Source organism: Vollenhovia emeryi, unplaced genomic scaffold (genome assembly GCF_000949405.1).
Source record: "Vollenhovia emeryi isolate VEMERY1.0 unplaced genomic scaffold, V.emery_V1.0 DF939130.1, whole genome shotgun sequence".
NCBI classification, from domain to species: Eukaryota; Metazoa; Arthropoda; class Insecta; order Hymenoptera; family Formicidae; genus Vollenhovia; species Vollenhovia emeryi.
This window is the reverse complement of record NW_011967236.1, coordinates 2203297-2230825: the sequence shown is the minus strand read 5'-3', so window position 1 is coordinate 2230825 and position 27529 is coordinate 2203297. Positions and strand designations below refer to the sequence as shown.

Sequence of the window (27529 nt, the reverse complement as noted above, 5' to 3'; positions counted from 1 at the left end):
CAATCTTAAATGGACAATGGAAAAGTTTCATAAACTAATCCAAAGTCATATTTCCCGTAATTTTTGCTTCTAAAAATCTCTGCCACTCATTTCCGATATGTTGAACATTTTAAATAAAACATTAAATGCCGTAATTATTTTATCATTATCACCTATCCATTTTCAGGAAACGAATCTACGAGATATATTTTACTACGATCTACTATCTACAATCTACTATCTACAATCTACTATCTACAATCTACGATTTAAGAGGTGTAGATTCGTTTCCTTAATAAACAAAATTCGCACTCACCGACCCGACGCGCAGCAGCGGAGTTGTTGTCTATCTGTAACACAAATATAAAATTTATATTAAAAAACAGTGTTTAACAAAACCAATTTTGCAAAATATAATTTCAACGCGTATTTAACTTTTTATTCAGTTAGATTTAAATATCGTGAAAGATTTTCCGCAAAAGAACTTTATCTTAATTTTTTAATTATTTTAAAATTATGGTGAAATAAAATGACTCAACAATAAACCGGAAAACATTAATTTTACAAAACAGGAAAAATAATATTTACCGTAAAGTTGCTCCGCCGGCGCCTAAAGCCTCTCCGAGGCCTCCTCCTCCACTCAGGTTGTCCTTCGGGACTCCTTCTGGGACTCTTCCAGCAGTCTGTAACATACAATTACAAAGTTAAAACAGTGATCTCTTTCCAATTATTATTTTTAATTGTGGTAAGATATAATGACAGACAGGAGGAAGATAAATTTTATACGAAATGAAAAGTATATTTACCTCAAAGATGCTCCGACGACGCCCGATGCCTATCCGAGACCTCGATGCTCGTCCCAAAAACTGCCAAATCTCGGAAGTGTGGCCATCGACAGGAACGGACATTTAAAGACTACATATCTTTCAAACGAGCTTTGAAATGACTTTATTAATGCGAATACTATACGGCACTCCCGAACACGATGGGTACCTTTGGTTGTCCCGTCTTTAGAGTCTGTACTCTCTAAAAATTAATCAGTGCATATTTACTGTAAATCAGTGAATATTCATTGTTTTCAGTAATAAACCACTGAGTGATTTTTAGAGAGTAACCCTTCAGGGTACTTAAGCCCCTCCACCACGACAAGGTAGTACCCGAGGAGGGGATTATCAACAAGAAACTGTGCAATTACATATGTGTATATATAGAAAAATGAATATTGAATGAACATAAATTAGTGTTGCTATTTAATGCACGACGTGAGAGAGATTCATCCAATCGAAAGATTAATTCGCACTCTCGATCTTGGGACAAAATCAATTTTCTCGGAATTTATCAATAATGCCTCATAAACTAATAATCCGAGATGAGCCATTCTTATCTCGTTAGAAGCGCTGAAATCTTAGCTTTCCAACGAGACCAAGATCATCTTCCTACGATTTTTCTGTGCGAAGTTATTAACGATTATATCGACTCGCGATCTTAATCCTCATTCAGAAGCAGCAGACGGCGCGTATATGCGGCGTCTCGCGCGGCGTCTCGCGCCGCGATGTTTACTACCGAACAGGTGTTCCTCGTATGTTTTGATGCCAGTTTTTTGGGGACGTAGTACTACTCGCGTAAAATTCGCGCGGCCTTCTTTCATGAATGGTGCGCGCGCGCCCGATTTTTAAAACTCCATAACTCGGCGAAAAATCGACGTAGCGACATGAACCAAACACCAATCTTCTTCGTTTCGCATCCCGCAGATATTTACGCTAAATGTATGCCGTTATCATAAAACTTAAACACGGCAATGTAATAAAAAGTAAAATGCTGAAATATAAATTATACATATAATCAACTTATTTCATCGTATTCAGTCTTCCTTCGTCGGGCCAGCTGGGACTTACCTTTCGTCGCTCCTGGCCATACAGTCTGGTCATTTTGACCAGAGATTAGAAAGGAAAAAAAACTCCTCCCATAGTCGGTTTATTATCGTCACCGACAGATATTTCGTACGGTTCGAACTATACTGCGAGCGTCGATCGTATCGAAATGCACAACCACGAGAAGTTATATAGATACAATATGTTTATTGGTTACATCACTTTGCACTCATAAAGAATAGCACAAGAAAGCCTCTTTCAAAGAAAAGATAAGTAATATTATCCGAATGTATAAACTTATCCGTATTTATAACACCCTATGAGGTTTTCTTCTTACGAGAAAGTCTTATACCGTCCGTCCCTCTAGTGAGGACCACTTCACTTTTGTTTACCATGTGATTAATAAGGTAAATGATAGAAATGTAGTTAAATTATAATATTATAGTAATAATTATTATAAAAATGATATTCCTAACTACAATTATTTTACTATGCAATTATAGTTTCAAATACATATTTTTCTATCAGTGTAACTGTAACTAGTTACATTTTTAGCGTAAAAACTGTCACTGTAACTAGATACTTTTATAAAGTAATTTTTCCTGCTTAAACCAGCTCAGATTTTCTTACATGCATCTACACCCAACGAAAAAATTTCTGGATCCAATACTATTACACTTGAATGTATCATAAAATAGGATCGATATAGCGCCAATCGTATTTATTATAGAGAAAGGAATATTTTAATCTTAAAAGAACAATTCTAAAATCTAGAATAAAATGATAGTAGGAGTGTATCGTCTTTTGTCGATTAATAAGAATTATTGATTTTACTTTGATATCGTCTCATTTTTATACTAAATACGGTTGCGAGGAATATAAATGCGTCGAGAATATTTTTTGTCTCGGTAACGGAAATCCTTTCTGAGGGTATACCTATGTGTCGCAGAGAGTCAAGGGAATTAAATCTGGGAAAAGGAATGCTGTGTCCAGGTTTCACGGTACCTTATTTTTTCAGCGGAGTCCTAGAGAGTGACTATGCAAAATTTGATCCTAATCGGTCAAAGGGTTTGGGGATTAATAGGGAAACATATACAGACAGTTTATTTTATTTCGTGTGTATAGTTTGTAAAGCCTATTCTGCAATGTGCTCTCTGCATCTAGAAACATTATGTTTTATATAAACAAATCAAAACGCTTAGAAAATCTGCCGACAATTGCACGATTGTACAGTGTATAATATACAATTAATCAGCTTGCACAAATTTTTAGGGGTATTTATCGACCACAAAATAAAACGTCTCTAGACGCAAAGGGCACGTCGTAGATCAGACTTAATTGTTCTCGCTCTCTGCGGGATTGATATGTCGCGAAACACGTGGCCACCACAAAATATTCATGAAGCGCTCGAACCTCGCGAGACGGTCGAATTCGTTCCCTTTTTAACATTTAATGGCACATTACGGAAAAAGGCGTTTGGCTCGAATCGCCGAGTTTGTGGACTGCGATGCCAGTCTTTTAATAGCTTAGGGACCTGGCGACTGTTATCGAAATTGGAGAAAATAGAGAAACTTGTAGAAACTTGTGAACTGCGTTTACCACCAACACCTTAAATCCATTAGAGCTTTAAATCTATTATGGACTGTAGATTGCGACGGCATAATCCAGCTTTCTTTTTACACAGTTTTTCGAGAAATTTTACTCTGTCGCATATATAGATTTTAATATTTCAGTTTCTAATAAATTAATTGAATTGTTTCAATCGGACACACGTCCTCGTGCATCAGCGATTTTCAACAGTGTGTCGTGACAATTTTTTAAATATCACTCAAAGAAATGTCTTACTAACGCAGGTAGATCTGTAGGTGTCGCAACAAAAATTAAACTCGACTTTACACGCAAAACTGTAACACGAGCGTCGGGGCCGTCCCCGGCGTTCGGATTCGCGCTGCCGTCTCCGCTGCCGCCCTCTCGGGCGGCGCGGCGCGGACACGAAGCCGGAGGCGTCCGCCCGGACGCGTCGGTACCCCGAAAACGCGGGCCCCGCTCTAATTTATCGCCCCAATAAAGAACGTTCCCGTTTTGTCGCTCGAATTCGTGATTTAAGCGAGACGACCTGAACGCAACGCACCGAACGGTCCGTTTCGGAGTCGTAAAGTACGGGAAAAAAAAGAAGAAAAAAAATACAGTTTCTATGAAACGGAGTCGTAAAGTACGTTCCGGTGGCAAGAGAACTGGAACAAAGGGAGCCGGAGGTTGCCCGGGAGAGTGGGGCATTTTTCGCACACATTGCGAAAAGATAAGGCCCGGCGTCTCCTTCGGGGATTGGCGAAAAATTCACCGGGAGCCCCGGGCCTCATTATCCCTCGTCCTTTTCACCTCGCACGCCGCGCGATTGGCCGCTCAGGGGCGACCCAGGCAGAAGGGACCGACGGCCGGGCATAATCGTAACTCAACTCCCGCGCGCTATTTCACGGTACAATCGGACGCCCCGGTCGCGACATCTAGCGGCGCCGTCGCTCACACCCGCCGTGCGTCGTCGTGCGCCGCCATTGTCACAGTCCGCCTCGCCGCCGCCGCCGCCACTCCGCTCCGCCGCCGCCGCCGTCGCCGCCGGAGACGACGTCGACGACGACGACGCCGCGCACGGGCGTACCGTGGTGTCACCGAACCCGTGTGCACGTTCGCCCGCGCTCTCCGTCAACGCCGGACGCCAAGGCAGGCCCGTCGCGGGGATCGCGACCAGGCGTTCCCCCTCCCCGGCCCCCCCGCCTACCCCCTCGTGCGGCCGCTGTCGCGCGCTCGGCGTTCGCCGCATTCGCGAGATCGCCCCGTTACGGTCCCGTGCACCTCGACGCCGTCGGAACACCTTGCCGGGAGGGCGGGAGCGAGACGGAGGAAGAAAGGGAGCGAGCGGGCGAGAGAGGAGGGAGGAGGGAGGACAGAAGCGCCCTGGCCGCTCGCGAAGGATCGTCCCTCTGGTCCCGCACGTCGTTCCCTGCTGTCACTCTCGTGCCGAGGCCGATACGGATCGCGCGGCGGCGTCCCGACCGCAGATGCCCCGTCGACGGATCCAACCCGGGAGCGGCGCGGCCGTGCTGTGCGTACGTTGTTAGTGCATCATGTGATTGCTTCCACGGGCCGCTGTCTTCGCCACGGTGACGGATACTTAGCCAGCGTCAAGGTTAGTCGCCAGACCTGCTCTTTATCCCCCCCCGTCCCCGCGCCTCCGGTTTACTCTCCCCGCGACCGGGGATCGGGACACGAAGGATCCTGGCCCGACGGCGACGGCGACGGCCGCCCGGCCTCGATCGTTATCCCTTTCGAAGGTCCGTTTTAATTAGCTGCCGCCTTTCCCACGTCGTTCGCGCTGCCACGGGAACGGTAAAACGTTTTTGCGGGCAGCAGCGCACTGAAGAACGTTTTTACACAGAGAACGGGAGAGGAGAGTCCGTCCGGCTTCGGAAGGTTATACTTTTTCGAATGTTTTTTTAGTCTCGGCCCAGATCCTTCTCCGCGGGATAACTTTAGCCGTAGCTGTCGGGGAAAGGTGGAAAAAAAAAAGAAGATTTGGAGCCGGACGGTCGACCCTGACTTAGCGGATTTGCGAACCGCTCTACAGTCCTACCTATAACGTAGACAATGAAAAAAAGTTCGGTCAGAACTAGGGACTAGTCCTTGGAGAGAGCGTGCGGTGGACTGAATTCAATCTTCGCTCCGGGCCCACCGCGCGCGCAGTGATTTCGGAATGCGGACTTCCACGTAAGAGCCTCGCGCGTTTTTGCTATTTATTATTATTGTTGAAAGTGCAGTGAGACCGTTCCTGGGCAATTGCTAGGAGACAATTTACCGGCGCGGCGTTTTCGAACGCAGCAACCGGGCGGAAAACATCGGCGCGGATTCGTCTTTCAATAGGAAACGTGCGACACAGAGAATCTTTTCTTCGCCAGCGATTAGTCGAAATAAACACGCGATGGGGAAAAATTATTCGACGTATCCGGCAGCACTTTATTCAAGGAACTACACGGCGCTTCGACCGAGAATTCCGGTCCCTTTCAAGCGTGATAATTGAATGTCGTTGCTTGCACAAGTTAATAATTCTAGTGACTAGGGCCCAGTTTCACCAAACATCGCTTAACTTTAATCTTAGTTTAATTCACGTTTGTCTCGTCTTAAAGTAAAAGTTGGAAAGAGACAACGAACAAATTAAACTTGAAGTTAAACAACGTTGGTAAAACTGGACAGAAGGCTAACTGTTAACCGAGGTCAGTCGACCCTCCATTTTTTTCTACGTTATTTGAAAGAGACAGAGGGTCGGCTAATAGACAGAGGGTCGCCTATAGTTAACAGTTAACCAGAAAGTGAAAAACCGGGCCTGAGTCCTCCAGCATTTACATTGTCCGCCGTTGTGAATGAAACAAGATAATTGAATGTCGTTACTTGTACAAGTTAATAACTCTAGTGACTAGGGCCCAGTTTCACCAAACATCGCTTAACTTTAATCTTAGTTTAATTCACGTTTGTCTCGTCTTAAAGTAAAAGTTGGAAAGAGACAACGAACAAATTAAACTAAGCTTGAAGTTAAACAACGTCGGTAAAACTGGACCTAAGGCTAACTGTTAACCGAAGTCAGTCGACCCTCCATTTTTTTCTACGTTATTTGAAAGAGACAGAGGGTCGACTAACCTATAGTTAACAGTTAACCAGAAAGTGAAAAACCGGGCCTGAGTCCTCCAGCGTTTACATTGTCCGCCGTTGTGAATGAAACAAGCGCGTCCCGGATTGCCCACGGCTTTCATTTTATAGTCTTCGATCAATTCGGAGTCGAGATTTTCTTAAGAAAGTGGCGAGGCGCGAATTTCAAGTTTGAGACGATTGAAAAATCCAAGACCAATTAATACGAATTAACTTACAAAGGTGGACGATAGATTCTCACCTCGCTCTTTTTACTTCAACGATATTGCATTACGAGGTTTCGTTGCAAAGATATTCAACGAATACGAAATACGTTGCGAGAAAAACAATTGACACGAATTAATGCACAAAAGCGAAGGGAATCTTCTTTCTCCTCGCTTCAACGGCAGATTCGATCGCAGGGATATTCAACGAATATACGTGCGTTGTCCTTTTTTGACATATGTCGCAAGAAAAATAATTATCAAATTTGCACTGGAAGGGAAATTTGTTCAATGTGCGAATAAAAAGTGGAGTAATCGGAGAGGAAAAACTCTAGGCGCGATAAAAAAAAACATGTAATTATTAATCCAATTGATGAACAGATTTAATTGTTTTCGCCGCCTCTTCGCATCGTCCACCCTCAACTTTTTTTTTTCTACGACGTTCACTCGCACCTCGAGCGAAAGAAAGGTGCTAAATTGTTCCAACTAAGGAGAGCAGATTTAATGTACGGATTTAATGTCGTAAAGCACAAGGCGTCCCATGGGGTTGATCGGCTGTATCGATCGCTTTGATTGGCTATTCAATCGGCCAGCGATATCCTCTTTCCCCCTATTACACACAATCCTTCTCATCGCACAATCGCAACTATAATAAAGATACAGAGGAGAGATTAAAGGCTAACCGACATTGGTGCAACCGGCTCGACTCCGCGGTTGCCTTTTGTCCCGTTTCGAGTAGTATATGTATATAGTCGACAGTTTTCCCTTCTCGGCCCGTCCCTGAGGCATTCTCAGGGTGCCGGGAGGTACCTGGGATCGTCGAGCAGCTTCGTCCTGCAATGTCGGTTTTTTTTCTTCTTTCCTTTCCCGTTGCAGAGTCTCGGCAGAGACTCGATGAATTATGACTAATTTTCTGATGCGGGCGCAGTTTATCCGCACCGCAAGTCCTCCGGATCTTTCAGATCCTCCGTAAAATACAGTCCGCGCGACTTTCCACGAAATTCGTAATTAACACCGTTTACTAGGTGTCTGCGAAGTGTCGGCGAAATTAATCGTTGCGCGACCACGGCGGAACATTTCTTTACAAGTGTATCTTGTGGAATATTTTTCTAGATATACCCAGTCTCTCCAACTCGAAAGCTCGTTATTACACTATTGTTGGACTATCGTTTATTATTGCGATTATTGTTTGCGATTTAATTAATTTATTTATATTGCAATTTCTATCAACGATATTTGAATTATCTAATTAGTCAAATTGTACCGTAATTATTGTTTCTATCAATAATCGAGTGTGTACTTTGCGACGGCATTTACACAAAATGTACCAGCGCGAATGAGCCGCATAAAATTTTGAATGTCAAAGGTCATCATCGATCGCACCCTAATTAGAATCTAATGCGATCGTGACTAGGGGGGGGGGGAGGAGGAGCCATTTAATATGATAAATGATCGTCACTGCTATTCCCAGAATCGAGAGCTCGATTCGTATACGCGTATCGATAAAAGGCGCGCGATTAACGGGAGCGGCAGTCATTTTAATGCAGAGGTAACGTTTGCTTTTATTTTTCGTACACAACGCGAACCAGACCGCCTCCTTCGTCATCATCCGAGACGTAAGAGACTCGCTGAACTCCGCCGCCAATCGAGCCACTGGCTGTGAATCAGCGATGATAAAGGTTGAACGAATGATATTCCACCTGAGATAAACGCGAGCATTACGTCAGTAAGAAACTGGAGTAGCGCGTCTGGTATTTATTTACTTTACTCCTTATTTATTCAACGCTCAGTCGCGGCAACCTTAGAGATCAATAATCGGGTCGCATTTAAGATAAATATAATAGCTCAGCCCGTGTGAAGTCTCGCCGACAGAAGAAGAGAATTTGACCCGCATATGCATACACGGAGAGAATTTTCTCTTGACGCATTTATCCTGAAAATCGTGTAATCGTGAGACAATGTGGCATTTCAAAGAATTTTATGAGTTTTTTTTTAAATTTTACCACACATTTCACTAGCAATCATACCTAATATACATTTTACTGCCGAAATGTATGGTAAAATTTCAAACAACTCACAAAATGCTTCAAAATGCCACGTCGTCCCACGATTACATGATTGAATTTTACGAGAAAATTCTCTCCGCGTGCGATCGTTTTGCAATACAGGACTAAAAGTCGTGTAAATGGCACTTGGCTTCTTATCTCGCATAACCGCGTCCAATTTGAACTTATGGCATTCGCCGGTTCGTTGACGCGCAAAAATGTACGGCGGTATCGTGGATTATACATTGACTGGCTTTTGCACAATCAGAATCAAATTGATGACAATCAAATTGATGAAAACAGCTCCACTTCGAAAAATCTGACTACACGATGGCGCGCCGCGATCTGTTGCGCGCGACGTACGATAACAACGTTTGGGGGAAGAAAGTGTGATTTGTCCGTTTGTGAATAAGTCCGCCGCGCGTTGTTAACACAAGCGCTTAATCATGCTGATAGCCCAAGTTGAATAACTATGGTTAGCGATTCGTCGTCCCTCTCAGAATTATAGTCCTACCTGTAATACAGGTTCTCCCACCGCTATCGAGTGTCGTTTCAGCCGCGGTCGCTTTAGGACGGGCAAGAATAATGGCGATTGCTTCGACGTTGAGACACCGGTAGTTACGGAATAATTCAATACCGAAAGGACATTATTGTAATTTAAAGAGTTTCGCGAATGGAACTTTTGAGATAATGGAGAATAAAATACATCGTTGCCCCCGATAGACGTTAAGCGAATGTCATTTTAACGAAAATTTATTTTTTTAGACGCGTTCGTTAAAATATTTGATGAATCTATTTCTGGAAGCGTTTAAATTAATATTTTCCTTCTCTCTCTCTCTCTCTCTCTCTCTCTCTCTCTCTCTCTCTCTCTCTCTCTCTTTCTTACAATTTATCCTGAAAATTATGTAATCGTGGGACAATATGGCATTTCGAAGAATTGTGTGAGTTTTTTCAAAGTTTACCATACACTTCACTAGTAGAGGAAAGTCGCACACGGAGAGAATTTTTTTAATTTACTCTGAAAATTATGTAATCGTGCACTGAAAAAAAAAAGTTTCCTAACGTAGCAAATCATGGTTTGCTCAAAATATTTTGCTGCCATAACTGTAAATTTTTTAACCACAGCAAACAGTTTACTGTCGCACCTAATACAATAGGCACAGTAGCAAAATATTTAGCGATCGCAACTAAATATTAGCTGTCCATATTTTACAACTAAAATTTGGTTGCCACATGCAGTTTCTAGCTACCGCAGCTACATTTTTCTTTCCGTGCCATGTTGTTCCATGGAAGCTAGAAACTCCATGGAACAATATGACATTTCGAGGAATTTTATGAATTTTGTAAAATTGTACTGTACATTTTATTAGTATCCATGGTAAAATTTCAAAGAAACTCTTCGAAATGCCCCACAATTACATGATTTTCAGGGTCAACTTTAAGAGAAATATTCTCTCCGCGTATAAAAATGATTTCTTCATTTTACCACGAAACAAACGGAATTGAATTGGAAAACAATGCTATCGAATTTATCGACTTCTCATCGGCTCGGAAGAACAGAAAGGAGAACCGAGAAGACGCGCCGCCGCTTGCGAAATCGCTCTCTGGAATGCATCGCGGGATAAGATCGATCGCTGCGTGTGACGAGTGCGTGAAAAGAAAAGAAAAGAAACGCACGCGTCCGAATATGGGCTACCCGCTGACGCGTCCCGCCGCATCTCGGTGTACGCGAGGCGGAGGTGGACGACGCACTCGCGTCGCCAATCGTGTCGCGTAACAAAGCAGAGCGGTACACGTGTACCTTGTTAAATAATGCAGCCGCCGTTCTTTCCATTCACGTGGCGATACGTACGTGGACGCTCGGCGTCGCGCCTCGGGCGGCTCTAGCCTAGGCCGCCGGGAGATGCTCGTCGCTCCTATACCTACGGTCAGCCCCCGCGACTCGCTCCCATTCCGGCGCGATCGACGGCGGTGGTGCGGTCTCGCGTTTATCCTCGCTCCCCGTTCCCCTCTGGGATTTTCGCCTCCGGACGTGAGGGACAGCCTCGCGGGCCTTTTCGCCCTCTTCTCGATTATCCATGACGAGATAGCGCGGGGTCGCAGCCGACCTTCTCTCGCGAACGTAAGGTAAATCTCCGGCCCCCTCGGCGGCCCGATCGGGGATGCGCGGGTGTAACGATATGTTCGGCTTTCTTACGGGACAGCCGTTTTCCTGCCGCGTTTCGCTGGCTATCGGCGTGTAGTGCGTGTATGTGGACGTACGTGTATTACAGTGAAAGTGCGATTGATTGGCGTTTTTACATTGTGTCATCGGTCGCGTCTTGGAGCGACGCGCGCCAATTAAAATCCAGCTCGCAGGTGATTTCCGTGGCAATTAGCGCGTTAATTTTTCTCGTGTACGCTGTTAAATTTGTAGTGTTAAATCCATTTCAATAAGCGGAGAGATAGAGAAAGAGTCGCCACTGTTCCCACTCAATATGTCGTTAATTTAATTAAACATCGGAATTGAAAGAAACCATGTAATGGATTGAACAAAAGGCGCGGTTGGTGTTTCAACTGGTGGGCTTCAAGAGGTGAAGCGCTGACCAAGACCATGTACACCAATGCCTACTAATGCCCGGTGGGCATTACTTATTATCTTATTTTATCTTTAAAATGCCCCAGCAAGGCTTAACGCCAAAACTAATGCCCCAAAAATGCCTGGTATGCCCAGTAATGCCGCACATCTGTACACCACAATGTCCCCAGCGGTTTACCTCTCGGTTAAAAATAACGACTTAGCGAGTAGGAGCAGCGGCGACTGCTCGCTGACAATGAGTCAAATTTAACGCTATGACTTTAACAGCGCGTCCCCGCGAAATCGCCGGCTATTGCGCGGGGAGCAACCTCTTTGTATTTCTCAGATTTATCGAGACACTTTATCTCGAGAACGTTCTCGCGCGCAGCAATACGACGCGGGGATCTTTAATCTGCAAGTCACAGAACGGGATTAGTTCCGTTCTCGTTTCAACGTATTGATCTTACCCGGCAATTGATTAAGTTTTCGATACCCGTAAGCATACAGCGTGACGTAGCCAGCTCTACTGGCGGCGGACGTAAGGGGTGATTTCCCAAGCCGTGGAAGGAAAACAATTACGCGGGGAAATGTATGCGCGGGTACACGACACATGTCCCTTTAATTCACGGAAAGCCGCTGGACGTCCCGTTTTCGGCATATTGATTTTATCGAGCGCACATGATTCATTTACGACAGCGGTGATGTAGCACGTTGCGCGGCGAGACGCGCTTCGCGTCGCGACGCGTCGCACTGTCGTCAAGTTTTTCGGCGCCGAAATAACCGACGTTCATTCCGGCGAATTCGAAGCGCACGTTAGACCTGGGCAGTAGCGTGCAGAAAGTTGTCGCGGGAAGCTTGCCCCGGTTCCATTGATTAAATCAAGCGAATCGTATCTCGGCAAATTTAATGAAATGAATTAAATATGATGGACGCAGAGTAATCCGGAACGGCCGCGCTATGAAATCAATATATCAAACACCGAGTTCATTAATCGCGCGCGCGGTAACTTAATTATCCCTACGGAGCACTCTCGTTTCGAATGATAAAACTACTTTAACTTACTGAAACTTTCTCCCTTTTTTCATCTCTACACAAAGTTAACGATTCGTATTGCCTTCCTCAACGATCACGCTGAATTGCTCTACTCTTGTTGCATTATGAACTAATTTGTATGTAACATAAAGAATTACTTAACGCGAATGCATGATTAACCAATGTAGAAAATTGCTAGACGACTCTAGGCTGGCAAATTCTAATTAAAGAAATTCATTGCGAAAGATATTACCTCAGCCGGGGTTTGAAGCTGGACCTCCCTACACTCTAGGCGGGCGTCTCACCAATTCGACCACCGAGGCATATGGTAATATTTATCGCAATAAACAGTACTGCTGATGACATTAGATAATTTATGTTATGTCTTTCAAGTTTGCGACACAATTATATATATAAGACCTGTCATTGATAAGGATCGCATATGATGATCGAAACGTTGGACTTGCTCAATTAAACATTAAATCTAATATTCGCACCTAACGCCTGGCGTTTGGCTCTCATTGCCCCTTTCTGCTTGTTAACTTAGATGTCTATCATCAGAGCCCTAATAATATACATTTATTAATTTTTTTTACCTATTCGCCTACCACAATTCAGACGGTTATTTTTCCGGATTTTTGTCTATCGGCGCGATTTTTTATTTTTCTCGTATATTAATTTATATTTATTTTTCGTTATTTATCTCACCGCCCAATCAATACCGTTCCCGACGTACACTCCGTGCGCTATTTTTGGTTCCTCTTCTTTCTCCTCTCTTAAAGCGTTCGCTTCGAGGTAAATAAACCTAATCTACTTATCTTATCTGTTCCATACTTCGGGTTATCTATCACCTTTTCCCACCCCCCCCACCGTTCGCGCTTCGTGCTTTATCGTCACGAAGACACGTGGTTCGTGCTACTTACGTACCGATCTACTTTTAATATTCGCGCGATGTCACTCGCGATTATCGCCACGTCGGATTATCTTTCGCTCTTTAAATATCATATTTTAGTAATATCGCATTTTATTACACGTAATATACGTTTTCTCCGTTAAGTGTGTATTATAATGACAATTCTTATAAATTCTTATAAATGAAATAATCGATAAAGATTTCAACGTATTCCTGTTTGATCAAATGCGGACGAATATTGAGCAGAGCTAAGAAGAGATATTACAGTTTTTTTTTATATGCTGTCACGATAAGTGGTATTCGGGAATGAACATTAGACTATTTATTACGATGAATATTTCCACATGCCTCGGTGGTCGAATTGGTTGAGACGCCCCCGCCTAGTAAGAAGGAGGTCCAGGTTCAAACCCTGGCTGAGGTAATATTTTTCGCAATAAATTTAAAAATATGAAATATTTAGACACTAACACCCTGTCGCGGCTCTTAGTCCTTTATTCCTTTAAAAAGGAGATTACGATTCCATCCCAGGTTTCACGATTATTTTACAGCAGCATTCACACAATCCGCCTAAATTTTTTTCTCACGAACGAATTGTTCTTTCGTAGCGAATAAGGAAAGTGATCAATCAGAAGATAATACTGTTAATAATTTCAGGATATTATGTAACGCAGTACTCCCAAGTCCCTTTTTACGCAACAAATACGGGTTTCTGTACAAGAAACAAGTCGTGTTATTAAAAAAAGGTGCATGAAGAATACAGCTATTTGGAGAATAATTATAATCTTCGGTTCGTTGTCACGAGAATTCGACTATTTTCTGAAGATGAAATCAAGAGTGATTTCACCATCGGAAAAAATTTCTGCTACTGAGACAAAAAATATTCTTGACGCATTTGTATTTCTCACAAGCTTTTTTAGCAAAAATTTAGCCTAAAAATAAGAGACGATATCAAAATAAAATCAATAATTCTTATTCTCCTCTATCGAATTAAAAAAGATTGACTTATAACTATATTGAGACAAGAGTAACCTATATAAATGTAAGTTTATATACTCTTGCGTTTAGAATAAATTTTCCCTCCATCTTACAACGCACGAAGTTGGCACCACGATATTCGACAAAAGACTATTATTTTGTTCTAGGTTTTACCATTTTTCATTTAAGAATAAAATATTCCTTTCTCTATAATAAATACGATTGGCGCTGTATCGATCCTATTTTATGATACATTCAAGTGTAATAGCCATTGAATCCGGAAATTTTTTTCTGAGTGGGTGTAGTTCTAATTGTAAGTGAAACACCGGGAGATTCTGAGATCGCTCTCTCGCTAATCTCTTTCGCTCCGGCACCAATACGAGATGTTGCCCGCCACTAAATTTGACTATTAAATTAACGTACGTGACGACTTATTTTGCGTCCCTTCCACGAGCCCGCGAGTCAGTAGGAGAAGTCAGAGGTCTGTACCTCGTTTACGTCGCTTGTGACGCTGTCCAAGAATTGCAACGCAAAATAAGCAGCAAGAAATTAACATCTAGGTCTGTACACTGGAGGCTACATAAGTGTTTCGAAAGAACTGCGTAGGAAGAAAAAACGATCGCGCGAAAAGAGAGTTTGGCGTTACTGTAATTGATCAATTTCCTAAATCTTACGTCTTGAAATCGTAGACACCGCGTAACCCCCGGTCCACAATCTTGCTTTAAGTAAGCTGTAAGCCTTAAGCCGTAAGAAATTAACCAATCGCAGGTGAGAGTGAGGGGAATAAATGTCTGTGATTGGCTAATTTCTTACGGCTTAAGGCTTACAGCTTACTTAAAGCAAGGTTGTAGACCAACACTGACTCGCAGCCGCTCCTTTGAAGTAAGACGTCTCGACGAGCCCGCCCGCCCGCGTCAGAAATTCGCCCCCGCGCGCGCGCAAACGCGCTGTGCATAATTCAACGTTAATGTATAATGAAAGTGTACATATTTTCCAGGATGCAGGAACTGGCATTCCCGCGCCGAAAAGGGATACTCGCCCCGGTATCGGTGCTGGCGCTGCTGATACTGCCACTGGTCGATTTACCCTCGGCAAACGGTGAGTCACCTACGAATGGAATGGTTCGAGAGAGTTTTGTCCGCGTGTAAATACGTGTGTACGCGCGCACGCGCGCGCGTACACCGCTCGCCGTCTTTCATAATGCGCGAACAATGAGGGAACAGCAAATAATTACGTCTATTCGTCTATACGAGCGCCCTTGAACGCCACTCTACCCGTCTTCACCTCGCATGCCGCCTTATCGCGATGTTTGCTGTCACCTTAAAGAATGTTAAAGGCCTCGACGGTGTAAAGATCTGTTGTAACGCCGCTAAGTGCCAGGTGCTATCGGGTGAAATCATCCAGTACAACGCGATGACACGTAGCATCCATTGATAATGCTACTTTGAGGGCCGCCATTAGAGTGGCATATCTGCTTTACCTCGGTTCTCTTCTAGAGCCGAGGATAGCGGCCGAAACCTCGCGAAATTCGCGAAAGTTATTCGGACAATTACGGACGGCGCTCTGAAATAAATTCATATCAACTCGGAATTTGAACGCTTTATATTGCTTATATTTTTATTGCCGGTCTCGTATGATAAAAAAAAATACGAAATATTAATCATTGGAATGTTTTTATTAATTCCACCTGCGTAAAAATGTCATGGAAAATTTCGCGATATTCAGAAATAAACGCATTTGATGAATGGCAAGTATTTTTTGTTTAAGAGCGAAATGATTTATTTCCTGCCAGAGTTTAATTCGGCGTTTCAGCGAACGGCGGGCCTTTTGTCATTTTGCCCCGTCAAAATTTCATATACCGAATAGCCTGGTAATCGCATTTTAAGAATTTGCCAGGGCGAAGTTGTCTTAAGACGCGGTCGAAAAATTTGCACGACGATTTCCCCAGGTTCACAAGTCGATGAACAAATCGATCATGATTTTTCGGACCGTTTGATTCGATGACGACTAGATTCTTCGTTAATTTCGTACGAAGATCCGTATAATATAATACTTTGTCGATATCTTATTGACGTACAGTCGACTATTAGATGCATAGAGGAAAGTCCTCTATTATGAGATGGGATTCTAACATGAGACAGTAGGTTTTCAACGTCCAAATTCAATCACAAATCTTCTTGCAACGATTACATGATCTAACAGTAAACTTTCCACTAAACAAACTTCACTCCAGGAGCAATAAATTCATGGTGGAACCAACAGACGATGCCTGTTAATTTATTAGAAGCTTGTCTCATAATATGGGACTTTCCTCTACATACCAATTCGACGTATAGAAGATATCATGTCAATGTCGACCAATTAATGATGATTGAGTTGACATCTAGAAGATATATTCAAGTCGAGTCGACAGATGGAAATGTTAAATCGACTTTAATATGATATCAATTGAAATATGACTAGATCGTGGACATCTACAGAATATTTTATTTTCCAATCATAATGAAATCTTTTGAATATCAAGTTGATATGCACATGACCTCAACTTGATTTCAATATGATATTCACCAGATTCCTCAGCTTCACTTGTGAACCCGGCCTGTCCTCGAGAAAAAGCCCCCTCCCCTCCGCCCCCGTTTTCTTAATAACGCGTTCCCGTTAAAGGGGTAGTCAACGCGGTCCCACAAAGGACTCTCGCGGCCACGTGCACGAGAGAAGCGCGTTTAACACATTGTATAAAAGGAATATATTTAAATGCGGACACTCCATTTCCGCTACGAGGAAGCCCATCCGTCATGTTTCCCCGGGTTAAGTCGTCTTCTTGGGTTCCCTCGTCTCGCGTCTCCATCCGATTTCGGCTCTTCGCGCGCGCAAGAGACTCGCGGCTCTCGTCCGCGCCGCGCACTCGGGGGCTCGTTAGCTCGTTAACGAGTGGTCCCTTTCCCTGCTCCTCCACAGCTTCGCGCCTTGCCCGCGGGGCCTCTCTCAAAAAGAGCTGTTAAAGAGCAGAGAGACGCGAGACGCACAAAACCGCCGTCGCGCCTGTCGAGCGGCTGTCCGCGCGCCTGCGGTATCTGTCGCCGCTTCTTCTCGTCGAAGACGATCGCGAGAGGAGACAGAAAGAGAGAAAGAGATCGAGGTAGGGAGGGAGGGAGGGGGACCAGAGGGAGGAGACACCACCCTCTCTTCCCTCACTCCCGACCACGTCGAGATAAATGATGTTCCTTCGACGAAAGATGCGCGTCTAAAACGGTCGACGCTCCTCCTCGCCCTTCCTCCTTGTCGCTTGTACCAGCGTTCCACGTTGCTGGCTGCTCGGTTCGCGCGCGACGCACGTGCGCGCACCGCGCTTAGCATACAAGGTGTCCAAGAACCCCCCTCGCAGCCGGGCCGAATCGCGCGAGGTTGGGAGGGTGATAACTTCCGGGCGATCTCTTATCGAAGGCTCGCGCCTCCGCCGCGGACTGAGTGACCGGCGCGAATGTTCAATTGAACGGTGCGAAGGCGAGCGCGTTGCTGCTCCCCCGGCGTCCGAAACACTTTAGAGCTCTAATTAGAGACGACTTATGTCGACTGTTACGGGTAATGGCCGCCTACGAAACACCCCCACGGGGAAACGCCGACTCCATTTTCGTCGACGTGCCCGTCATTAATATTAAAGGCCGGATCGGTTCTGGGACACCCCGTAGACGCTGTCGCGTGTGTATCCCATTTCCCCTCGCGCACCCTCCGCGCCTCCGCCCTCTTCCCGGCTATTTCTGACATTCGCCATCGCTCGCGCACCGCCGAGCAAGCAGCCACCCCGAAATGTACGCACGTTCGATCGAACGCGCCAAACATCGCGAGCCGGTAAATATACGCGCTGTCGAACGCGCTCGGACGCGCTTCAACCCTTCGCCCAAGTGCGTTTATCGCCCGAAACCCCAGGGGGGGGGGGGGGACCGCGGCCCGCAAAAATGTCTCATACACGGATCTCCCCCTTGCGCGGGCAACTTGATAAATTCCATTTTATAAAATTGTTTATTCATGAGAGCTGACGCCGACGTCGGCTATGCATTCATATCCCACGTTGGACGCTACATTCAACGTTTATTTATCGTACGTTTAAACTGCCGAAATATTCCGGCAAATAAAGATTGGGTTTCATCGAGGCGAAACGGATCGCGAAACGTTTGAGAAGTTTAATGATATTCTTTTGCCATTTATAACCGCGCCGGAGCGGAGGCATTCGATCATCCGCACCGAGTCTGCTCCATTCTGCCTCGCGCGTCTGAAAACTTTCCGCTAGAGCATTCTCGTCCTGTCTGGCAACTTTTCATTAGAACTCGCTAAATAGCGTCGCTTGGCGGGCCGGTGACTAAGATAAACAGGCGACGAAGGCTGGGAAAATGACGGGTAACGCGGACCGCGTGTCGTTAACTTTTTCTCTCTCTCTCTGTCCTTTTTTTTTCTAACTCGCGCGTTCCGAGCATTGCTCGTCGCTTCGCCATGCACACGCAACGCGCAGCTCGACGCACAGTCCCCCTTCTTCGGCGTACGGTCTCACGCCCCGACCGCAGTAATCGTGTTGTATTGGACCCGATAGCAATTTTCTAATCGTCCGCGCCACTTAATGAAAGCCCCGACCACGTGGAGCCACTTAATTCTCCCAATCAAGCGAGAGCCTTCGCTTTTGGATTCTTCACCTGAATGAATGTGGACTCTGATTGAAAAGGAACTGATCTCTCTCCTCTTGTCGAAAAAGAATCCTTTCAACGAACGAGTCAACGATCCGGCTGTTTTTACAATTTACTCGATTGTACCGTGTAGAACAAAGTGCGATTCGGTACCGGGATCTATTTAGTTTCGAACTCTCTTACAGAGAGTGAATCGAAGGTACACTTGCAATTCGCGAGATTTGCATTGTAATACACCCAGTATTTTGATAAATGGTACACTGCAAAAAAATCTGGTGGATTCAACCAGTCGTCTGTTAGAAGAAGGACGAATCAGAATTCCTTCAGGATTTACCAGATGTGTAGTGAAGTCTAGCAAACTTCTGGTTATGAAATATCGAGCCCTATCGTGCCAACTAGAAATTCTGTTTGGTTTAGCCAAAGTACATTCTATCGTACATGTCTTGTTGATACAATCGAAGCATTTTTCTCAGTGTGGAAAGAGATACGCGATACAACGTAAAAGCCAAGTTTTTAGTTTCTATTAAATTAATTCCGGAGTCTAGTTCATTCTTACGCAGTTTAATACGTAAAGCTCGATTCAGAAAGATCACGGCTAAGTCTAGCGAAGTCTTTTCTCGCTAAGAAGAATTGATGAAAAATTTCCCATTGACGCAAAAATCCAAATTGGCGTCGGTTTGTCCGATTTGTAACTGCGAAATGATTAGCTAGAGTACATCAAGACCCATCGTCGCGAAGCGTATTAAGAGGCACTTTACGTTTCAGGAGCTTGTGAGTTTCCATCGAATTGGTCGGGGGAATGGTATCAGTACGGCAAGTCCCCAGTTGTCATAAACACGACCGTTCTCGGGGAACGAACGTGCATCGAAAGAACGGACGACAAATACATCGTCTATAATCCGTAAGTACCTGCTCATCTAAGCCGCGAAGAATACTTCAGTCATCGCGCGCGTTCAATCGCGCAAACTATTCCGTTTTGCCGTTGATAATGAAAGGTTTGCTTTTATCGTTTCAGCGGCGAAAATTGTTATCAGTGTATGATCATCAACGGACGCCATGAGAACGTTATTCAGTATCGCGAAGGTACGTTCATTGTATCCGAGTTCACCGGTGTTTGGGTATAAAATTTTAAGGCCGATTCAAGAAGGGATTAAAAAGCTGACCCGGCGACTATTTTTCTCAGGCTGGTGCCCTCGGGATCGGGCAGGTTTGGAGGAGATGTGCCAGACGATTACCTCGGACGACACGCTCTATTCGATGTTCCGCGTCAACTCGAAACCGATATCTTGCCCGTTCAGCGGTGCGTCGTTCACGTTCACGTATAATCGGGGTTACGGCGAGTGTTCCATGCCTATAAGCCTCGCGGAGAAGTGTACCGACGAGAGCAAGCTCCTCCTCAAGTACCAGGCCTGTCCGGACGTTGCGGGGACCGAGAGCAACAGTGAGTTAACCAATGTAAAAGCATTGTGTCCGCGTCGAGTCGATTTAGTTCGCCATACTTCATTTTATTACTTTCTACAGCGCGTGTATGAAATACTTTAGCATACTGGCGTTGTCAGCAGTTAATATCGCAGATAGAGTTCAATGCAATCACGAGTGAAGATATATGTGTGTTATTGCAAATCGCCAAGTAGAACAATATTTGATTTAGTTTATATTAGCTTAACTTTTTTATAGATTTCATAAAATGTATGTTTTAGTTTCACGCGATTCTATTAGATGCTCTACTAAGATATAAAAGTCTGTATACTCGTTTCAAATACTCGAAATATAAATAGTTCGTGTCTTAAACTTGTTTTGTTTCTTTATGAAATATACATGTAAAGTTTTTGATCATTTGCAGCCGAGGAATTGCAATGCCTTGCCATTTGGAACGATGGCCGAAATAAATATCTGGTGGGAATCTTGAAAGAGAGGAGCGCATTGGGCGACGCAAAAACCTACAGGTGAAACATGTTATTTTAATTCCGCGTAACGTACTATCCAAAGCCCCGTGACGGCCACGGCCTTTGTTGCGATTTTGTTGCGGTATGCCTATACTGCGCGCATCAAGTTGCTTATTTACGTCGATTGCACCTGTACACCAGATGTTCGTGTATTGCGGTTTTCGGCATGTTGCATTTCGTGTCGCGGTGTTTATGGTATAAAAAGACTTAGTCGGACTTAGTAAGGTGAAAAGATGGTTAACCGCTCATTTGTCATCTTTCACATAGCCATTATTAGCATTACTATAGCTCTCTGTCCTCTCCACGAAGCGTATACATATATAGATATATGTACGCTGATGGAAACGCGATGACTACAGAACAAAAGAGCATAATGAAATCTTGGAAAAATTTTCACGATTCTTATCGAATATAAAACGTTTTCCGTCCGATAGGTGTTTCTTATACGAAGAAAAGTTTCATCATCAGAAGATGGTTTATTTACTGGCGCAGTCCGGCGACCCGACTTGTAACGGCCTAACCACAGTTTCCGAAGGTTCACCCACCATAAAACTTAATAAAGGTAATTGTGCGAGCGAAATGTCTTTCAAGATCACAAATGATTATGGCATTCTTTGTATTTTCGCATTGTTCCCTTTGTTAACAGTCGACAAAGAGCACGGTAGATGCAAATATCCGGTCTGGGTAACTCAACACCATGACTGGCACTCTCTCAATGGCACGAAAAGCTATCACTTCACAAACAAGAACGCTACCCTGAGAGTAAAGATACAAGCGCAGAGTACCGGCGGCGAAACCGTCCACGAGGAAAAAATCGTTTGTCACAATTTGGAGAAGCTGTACCCGAACGACAACATGCAAGGGAATAAAGTGAAACTCGTCGCTCACGTCACCAGCGGCTGGTAAGCGATTTCTCACCTCAAATCGCGAATTCTCGCGCAATTTTTAACATACATCACAGTTGCTTGGATCTATTCTTATGATTGCAGCGACATTGGTTACATTTGCATGATATTCCACAAAAGAGACAGTAATATCATCGAGATACAGCAGTCAGGTGAGTATATACTTTGGCATTAATAAGCCGTCGTGACGCAACAAGACATTCGAAACGGGTTTTTCGCTTTTATTGCAGATCAAAAGGCGATTATGCCGGACGAGGCGTGCTCGATCTCGGATCCCTCCACGATGCCGTACACGACCTTAATAAGTAAGTGCTAATCCACGTTGTGTCGTCCCTCATAAATATTGATATAGAACACCTGTGCGCTTCGTTGTGATATCGCGGGTTAGTGGGTGAGCAGCAAAACGTATGCAAATCACGTCTATTTACGTTTTACAGCCACGTCCTTGCATCAGAGAAGATGTCCCAATTCAGGACGATACGAGATTATGAATTTTGCTCCGTTGTCGCATGCATTGTCCGCCAGTGTGTCGAGACAGCAGCGACGTCTGTCGAGGACGACCAAGAGGCGGACTTGGCCGGACAACGTCGAAGACGAAGAATGCAGGAAGACGGATATTCAAGTAGGCTGCACCTCGTCCGACCAAGCCGAGATAATAATCGGCAACACGTGCGAACACGAGAAGATTGGTAAGTACGAACGTACATTCGCCACTTTTTAGAATTCATAAGAAGCGACGCATATAAAGACCAAAAAACTTAAGGACGCGATATATTTTCGCAGCCTATTCTTGTCACGGCAGCTGGGAAGAGAAAGGAATGTGGTACACGATAGCGTCGCAACGAAATTCAGAAGTTCCAGGCAGCCCGGGAAAAACGTTCTGTTTTTCTATGCTTTTCGAAGGTGTCAGAGATAGAGGCGGTAGACAGAAGCCACAGGAAAAAGAGTTATGGCTGTCGACGCCATCGCGTACTTGTCAAAGAGAAGACAAGGATGAGTGGACGTATAAACTGTCGAATCAAGGTAATCACAAGAATACGATATTTTCGTGCGATTGAAGCTCAGGAAAAAATTATAGGTAATTTCGCGCATAGAAAACTGGGAAGGAAAAACTTTGGCTACCAAAATTTATGCGCTTGTATTCGATGTTGGGATATGATTTAGCGAAAATTATGTTGCATATAAAAAGAGATGTTCAATATTGCAACAATTAATTAGATAACAAAGTAATAGCATTTAAGATAATCAGGCAGTATCTCATTGGAATAACTCGGTCGTTAAAATAACGAGATAATTACAACAGTTTACCATAGTTCACTTTAGTTTCAGGATGTACTACACTATGTTAGGTTTAAATGCATGCTAAGTGAACGCGGTATAAATATTCAACATTCGCATTCTGTTGCAGGAGTGTGCGAGGACTTAATGAAGGCTTCAAACGCAGCATCCGCTCCATCGTTGTCCCAGCTTCTGTTTATCTTACATATAGCAGCTTACGCCGCTATTAATACGCCACGCGTATTACTTTCGAGATGATCTGCAGCTATTATGTAAGACTGTCAAAGTACTGTAATTTCCAGCACGAACTCTCAGGTATTGCGTGTTTCTGGAAGTGTATATAGCTCAAACAGTTTGATAGCTATTGACCGATCGATGGGCTGTCGATACGTAAGTAAGAGGTGGGAAATGTGCAGCTAAACGGCCATTACCGACAATATTAATTTCCGTTTCGTTGAAACAGCCTAATTAGTAAATCGGTGATTACGATAGTCCCCAATTGAAAATGGAACGATTTATACACGTTCGCAGATTATTTTTTTATACATACACTACTTATTGTAATTTATCGCAGACTGGTATTCTAAACGAGTGACCAAACTCTAGATTACTAGTGTTTCCGATACAACGTTTATTAGCTACGTACTGCCTGAATTGTCGATTAATTACTACAGTTCTCGACTAATTTTTGTTATTGTTTATTTTGTTTCTTGTATAATTCTGTGTAAAAGAGAATCGAGATGATATATTCAGGACTAGGCAAAAACCATCATAAATATGTATTTCAAATGCAGAAATATTCTATGAAAACTATATGTTTCAAATACTCTTGAAATACTGTTGAAAAATGGGGCTGAAAAACAAAATACAAAAGATATTCTTGAAAATTTTGCTTCAGGCTGTAAGATAACGAAATGATATTTCGTATCTCAAATATTTGCGCCATATAACGTATTTGAAATACCACCTAGTCCCGATATACTTTCGAAATTACGAAGGTGTATGCAATTAACGGGGCAGCTTCGAATCACGACCACTTCTGAGCATTTAAGCTCGAAGACTCATGTACATTATTAAGTACCATCGCGCTACTGTAAATACGACCAGGGTATAAGTAATCGAGATTTCAATTGGATTATTTTCGAGTAAAGATTGGGATATTGCTATGTAATTAACAGTTCGACAGATTGAATTCATACTCTGATCTAACGTAACGTATAGCAAATAGATTTTATCCCTTAGCTAGTACATATACAACTGTACATAACATAACTGAGATATTGTATAAAGACTGTTTTTAAAAGAGTATAGCAAGTATACCGCTCACACGATATTGCATTTTGTCACTGGAAAAGCGTGCGTTTTCAAGGATATTCTCGAGTCTGGCCTCGCAATAGGAGATCCGCGAGAGTACGACACTCGCGCTACGTGTTATTGCTGCACACAAGTTTGTAAACTAATTGTAAGACGAACTCACGGATCGGCGGATTAATGAAAGATATCTTACAATTTTCCTAAAATTTGTGATATAAACACAAAATTGATCGAAGCTGGAATTAACGAGGAAAATTCTAGGCTTCTAATAGTAAAATTTAAGTTTTAAACTTTCAACTCCGTCAAGAGAGATACACAGAATAATTTTATTAAAATATGTCAATCTTTTAAAGTTACGTAGAACAGGCAAGAGATAAGTTTCCCTTGATACCTTCTTCAAAAATTACCATAACTCTCCGCTCTAGAATTAATAGCTTTTCAAGATTAATAACTTTGTTGCGTCTTTAGAAAAAGTAAAGACACAAATTACCCTTACGTTCAGAAACTTGTATAACACTGTACATCGGTCAATGTTATTAACCCTTTCGTGACCGAGTCACTTCTCGTTGTTAAGTTTTTATTAATATAATATTTTTCGGTAATAGAACGCATACTGAATCATTAGGCCGTTTTAAAACTTTTTCAATTTTATCTAACTTTTTAAGTGATCTGGCGCAAACAAACGTTTCTTCAGTGAAATAGTTACCTATACATGTCCCCTCCATGATAGCATGTACTATAAATAGGACACTAATTGTGGTTCCTCTGATTCTTTGGCTAGGAACCAGAGAGATAAAAACTGTAAACGGGACTTGTATGTCTCAATGGTCATAAAAGGGTTAATCACTAAAGCGAGCGAGTGTGGTACATCTGCGGACGCATTAAGACTTGTACTAGTTGCGCGCGAATAGTTGCTTATGCATCTCTAGCATAGAGTTAGTGGATGTCGGAATAGATTGATCACGTTTCTCGTTATCATCATCGATCCGATGCGCGTCGAATTTGAATGCGCGGTGTCGTCACGTCTCGATTCACGCTGAATATGTATATCGCGACGAAGGGGATTTCCTCTGTGGAAACGCCGGGTGATACATTTTTTCGGCAGCCTGATACGCGCACGGATCTCCAGCGCGGGATCCGCGCGCGCTGTACAAATACTGGCGGTTGGGACTCGTGTACTTCGCGTGCTATTTTTCTTCGACATTTTCATGAATTAAGATAGCGTAACGAGCTAATGAAGATACTTACGGTCCGACGGTAAATTATACCGTGTTAATCGGTCGACTTCGAGTAACCTTACACACATTTGTATCATCCTATCTCTACATTCCGTAATAATGTAACTTCATAACACACACAGACTCGGGTGGCGCGAGAACTTGATCGCGAAGATGCAATTTATTTGGTGTTTCGAAAACATTCATTTTTGCGACAGGTAGATGGTATTAAAATGGAAAATTTTACTCCCAAAACTTTGGTCGGAGAGGTAACGTGACTAAAACATTAAGATTTAACCCTCGTAGAACGTTGGGGTCAATTTGACTCTTTCTTTTTGCAATTCATTTGAGTGTAATCCAAAATGTTAATTTTGTCACTCTAACGTAATAATAATAGAACACATAAGAGTACAATGGAAATCGTTACTTCGTCCAAATTTTATAGGTAAAACTGTAATTAGCGTTGACCCGAACGTCGCGAATTTGACTTTTGAAATGAACGCCTAACGAGGGTTAAAGATGTCAGTGTAACATTTGGCAATGTTAGGGCCAACGGCCGGCTTCGCGGAAGCGTAGACAACAAAAGCCTAGACGTTCAAACTAGAACGCATCCTGAGTACGTCCACGACGTTTGTACCGATTCGAGTACCAAGTAGAGATAATAGCGTGGTAAGCCTATACGATATCACGAACGGGAAAGGGAACCGAGAAAAATACGGTCTATCACGCGAGCCTCAATAGTTTTATATTTTTCTCAAACGACACACCGAAACATGTACATATACAAAGTTTTATTCATTATAAACGTGTGTGTGTGTGTTTGTATATATATATACTTATATATAGACACGCATACAGAGACACGTACTTACATGCCACTGGTCGCGTAATTAAGGGAGACGCGGATAGGAAAAGGGCAGCGTGTAGAGGAACATATATCTACGCGGACACACATTCTATTACTACATTTTAGTCGGATCTACATCCATTAACTCTGTGATATCCATCACATCTAGGCGCAAACGTGACAGCCAAAAGAAAAAAAAGGGGAAGGGACGGACGAAGCTGAAGCTCTAAAGGCATCTTTTTACTGTATATATCATATATTTTCTAAATAATGGACTGTTCCGGAATTCAGAAGATTTGTTGACGAGCGAAAGTGTATGGATTCGAATTATTAAATATTGGAGCATTTAAATAACGAAGACAGATTCTTATTTTTGTACAGATAGGACGACCTGTCGCGATATCCTACCACCCCCACCCCCACCCTCCTCGCACACACGTTAAGCGAAAACGTAGCCATGTACGTGCGAGTATATGCTTTACCGTAAGTTTTGTAACTACTTATATAGATATATCGTTAGCGTCATCTCCGAAGGCAGGAAGCGGCCTTTAGACGCCCTAGCTCATCGCCATGATTTTAATCATTACCTTTACCGATTACCGTCGGCGTTCCGTTGTACTGTACAATTATCGTTTTACTTCGAGACGAGACCTAATAGTTACGACATAGTACGGGCCTTGTTACTTTACGCGCGTCCGCGCGCGAAAACAGAAACGACAGAGCGATGCCTTAAATATACAATTTCTAATGCCTTACGCGAGTCACAAAAGTATAGGAACGGTCGGTTGCTTTCCACCCCAGAGCACGATTTCCTTTTTGGCAAGATAGGATTCGGCTGTACACCCTGTGCGTGCGCGTGTTAAACGAATTTAAATTGTCACCCCCCCCCGCAGCGTGGACACGCGACGCCTCCCCCCCCCTCATGTAGTCGATGCGGCTGTATTGAATTCCGGAAACAGATATTACACGATGTAACTTTAATACTTTTAAAGTAAGCTGTAATTTGTAAGGCGTGGAAACGAGCAACTTGTGCGGTGGTCACATTCGCGCGAAAGAATGGATGCGCGAGAGAGGAT

The 27529-nt window shown here is 43.6% G+C and overlaps 1 protein-coding gene across 2 annotated transcripts; it reads left to right on the top strand.

The window, feature by feature from the left end:
- The first annotated feature begins 4692 nt into the window (after positions 1–4692).
- On the top strand, positions 4693–26804 carry LOC105568339. 2 transcript variants are annotated; one of them, XM_012023936.1, is made up of 13 exons: positions 4693–5034; positions 15268–15368; positions 19712–19847; positions 19962–20029; positions 20130–20387; positions 20790–20892; positions 21327–21454; positions 21539–21794; positions 21882–21949; positions 22028–22102; positions 22235–22486; positions 22581–22820; positions 23206–26804. In XM_012023936.1, the coding sequence occupies exons 2-13, from the start codon at positions 15269–15271 to the stop codon at positions 23331–23333; spliced, it is 1812 nt and encodes a 603-aa protein (XP_011879326.1). In that variant the 5' UTR covers positions 4693–5034; position 15268; the 3' UTR covers positions 23334–26804. The 2 variants fall into 2 exon arrangements, with proteins under 2 accessions (XP_011879326.1, XP_011879325.1); XM_012023935.1 differs by lacking the exon at positions 4693–5034 and adding an exon at positions 11273–11413.
- The last annotated feature ends 725 nt before the right edge of the window (positions 26805–27529 follow it).

What these genes read in the sequence shown, in the direction of transcription:
- LOC105568339 (XM_012023935.1), top strand. An exon ending in GGCGACGCAAAAACCTACAG is followed by an intron (nt 20,893 to 21,326) that starts GTGAAACATGTT and finishes TCCGTCCGATAG; the next exon opens with GTGTTTCTTATACGAAGAAA. An exon ending in CACCATAAAACTTAATAAAG is followed by an intron (nt 21,455 to 21,538) that starts GTAATTGTGCGA and finishes CTTTGTTAACAG; the next exon opens with TCGACAAAGAGCACGGTAGA.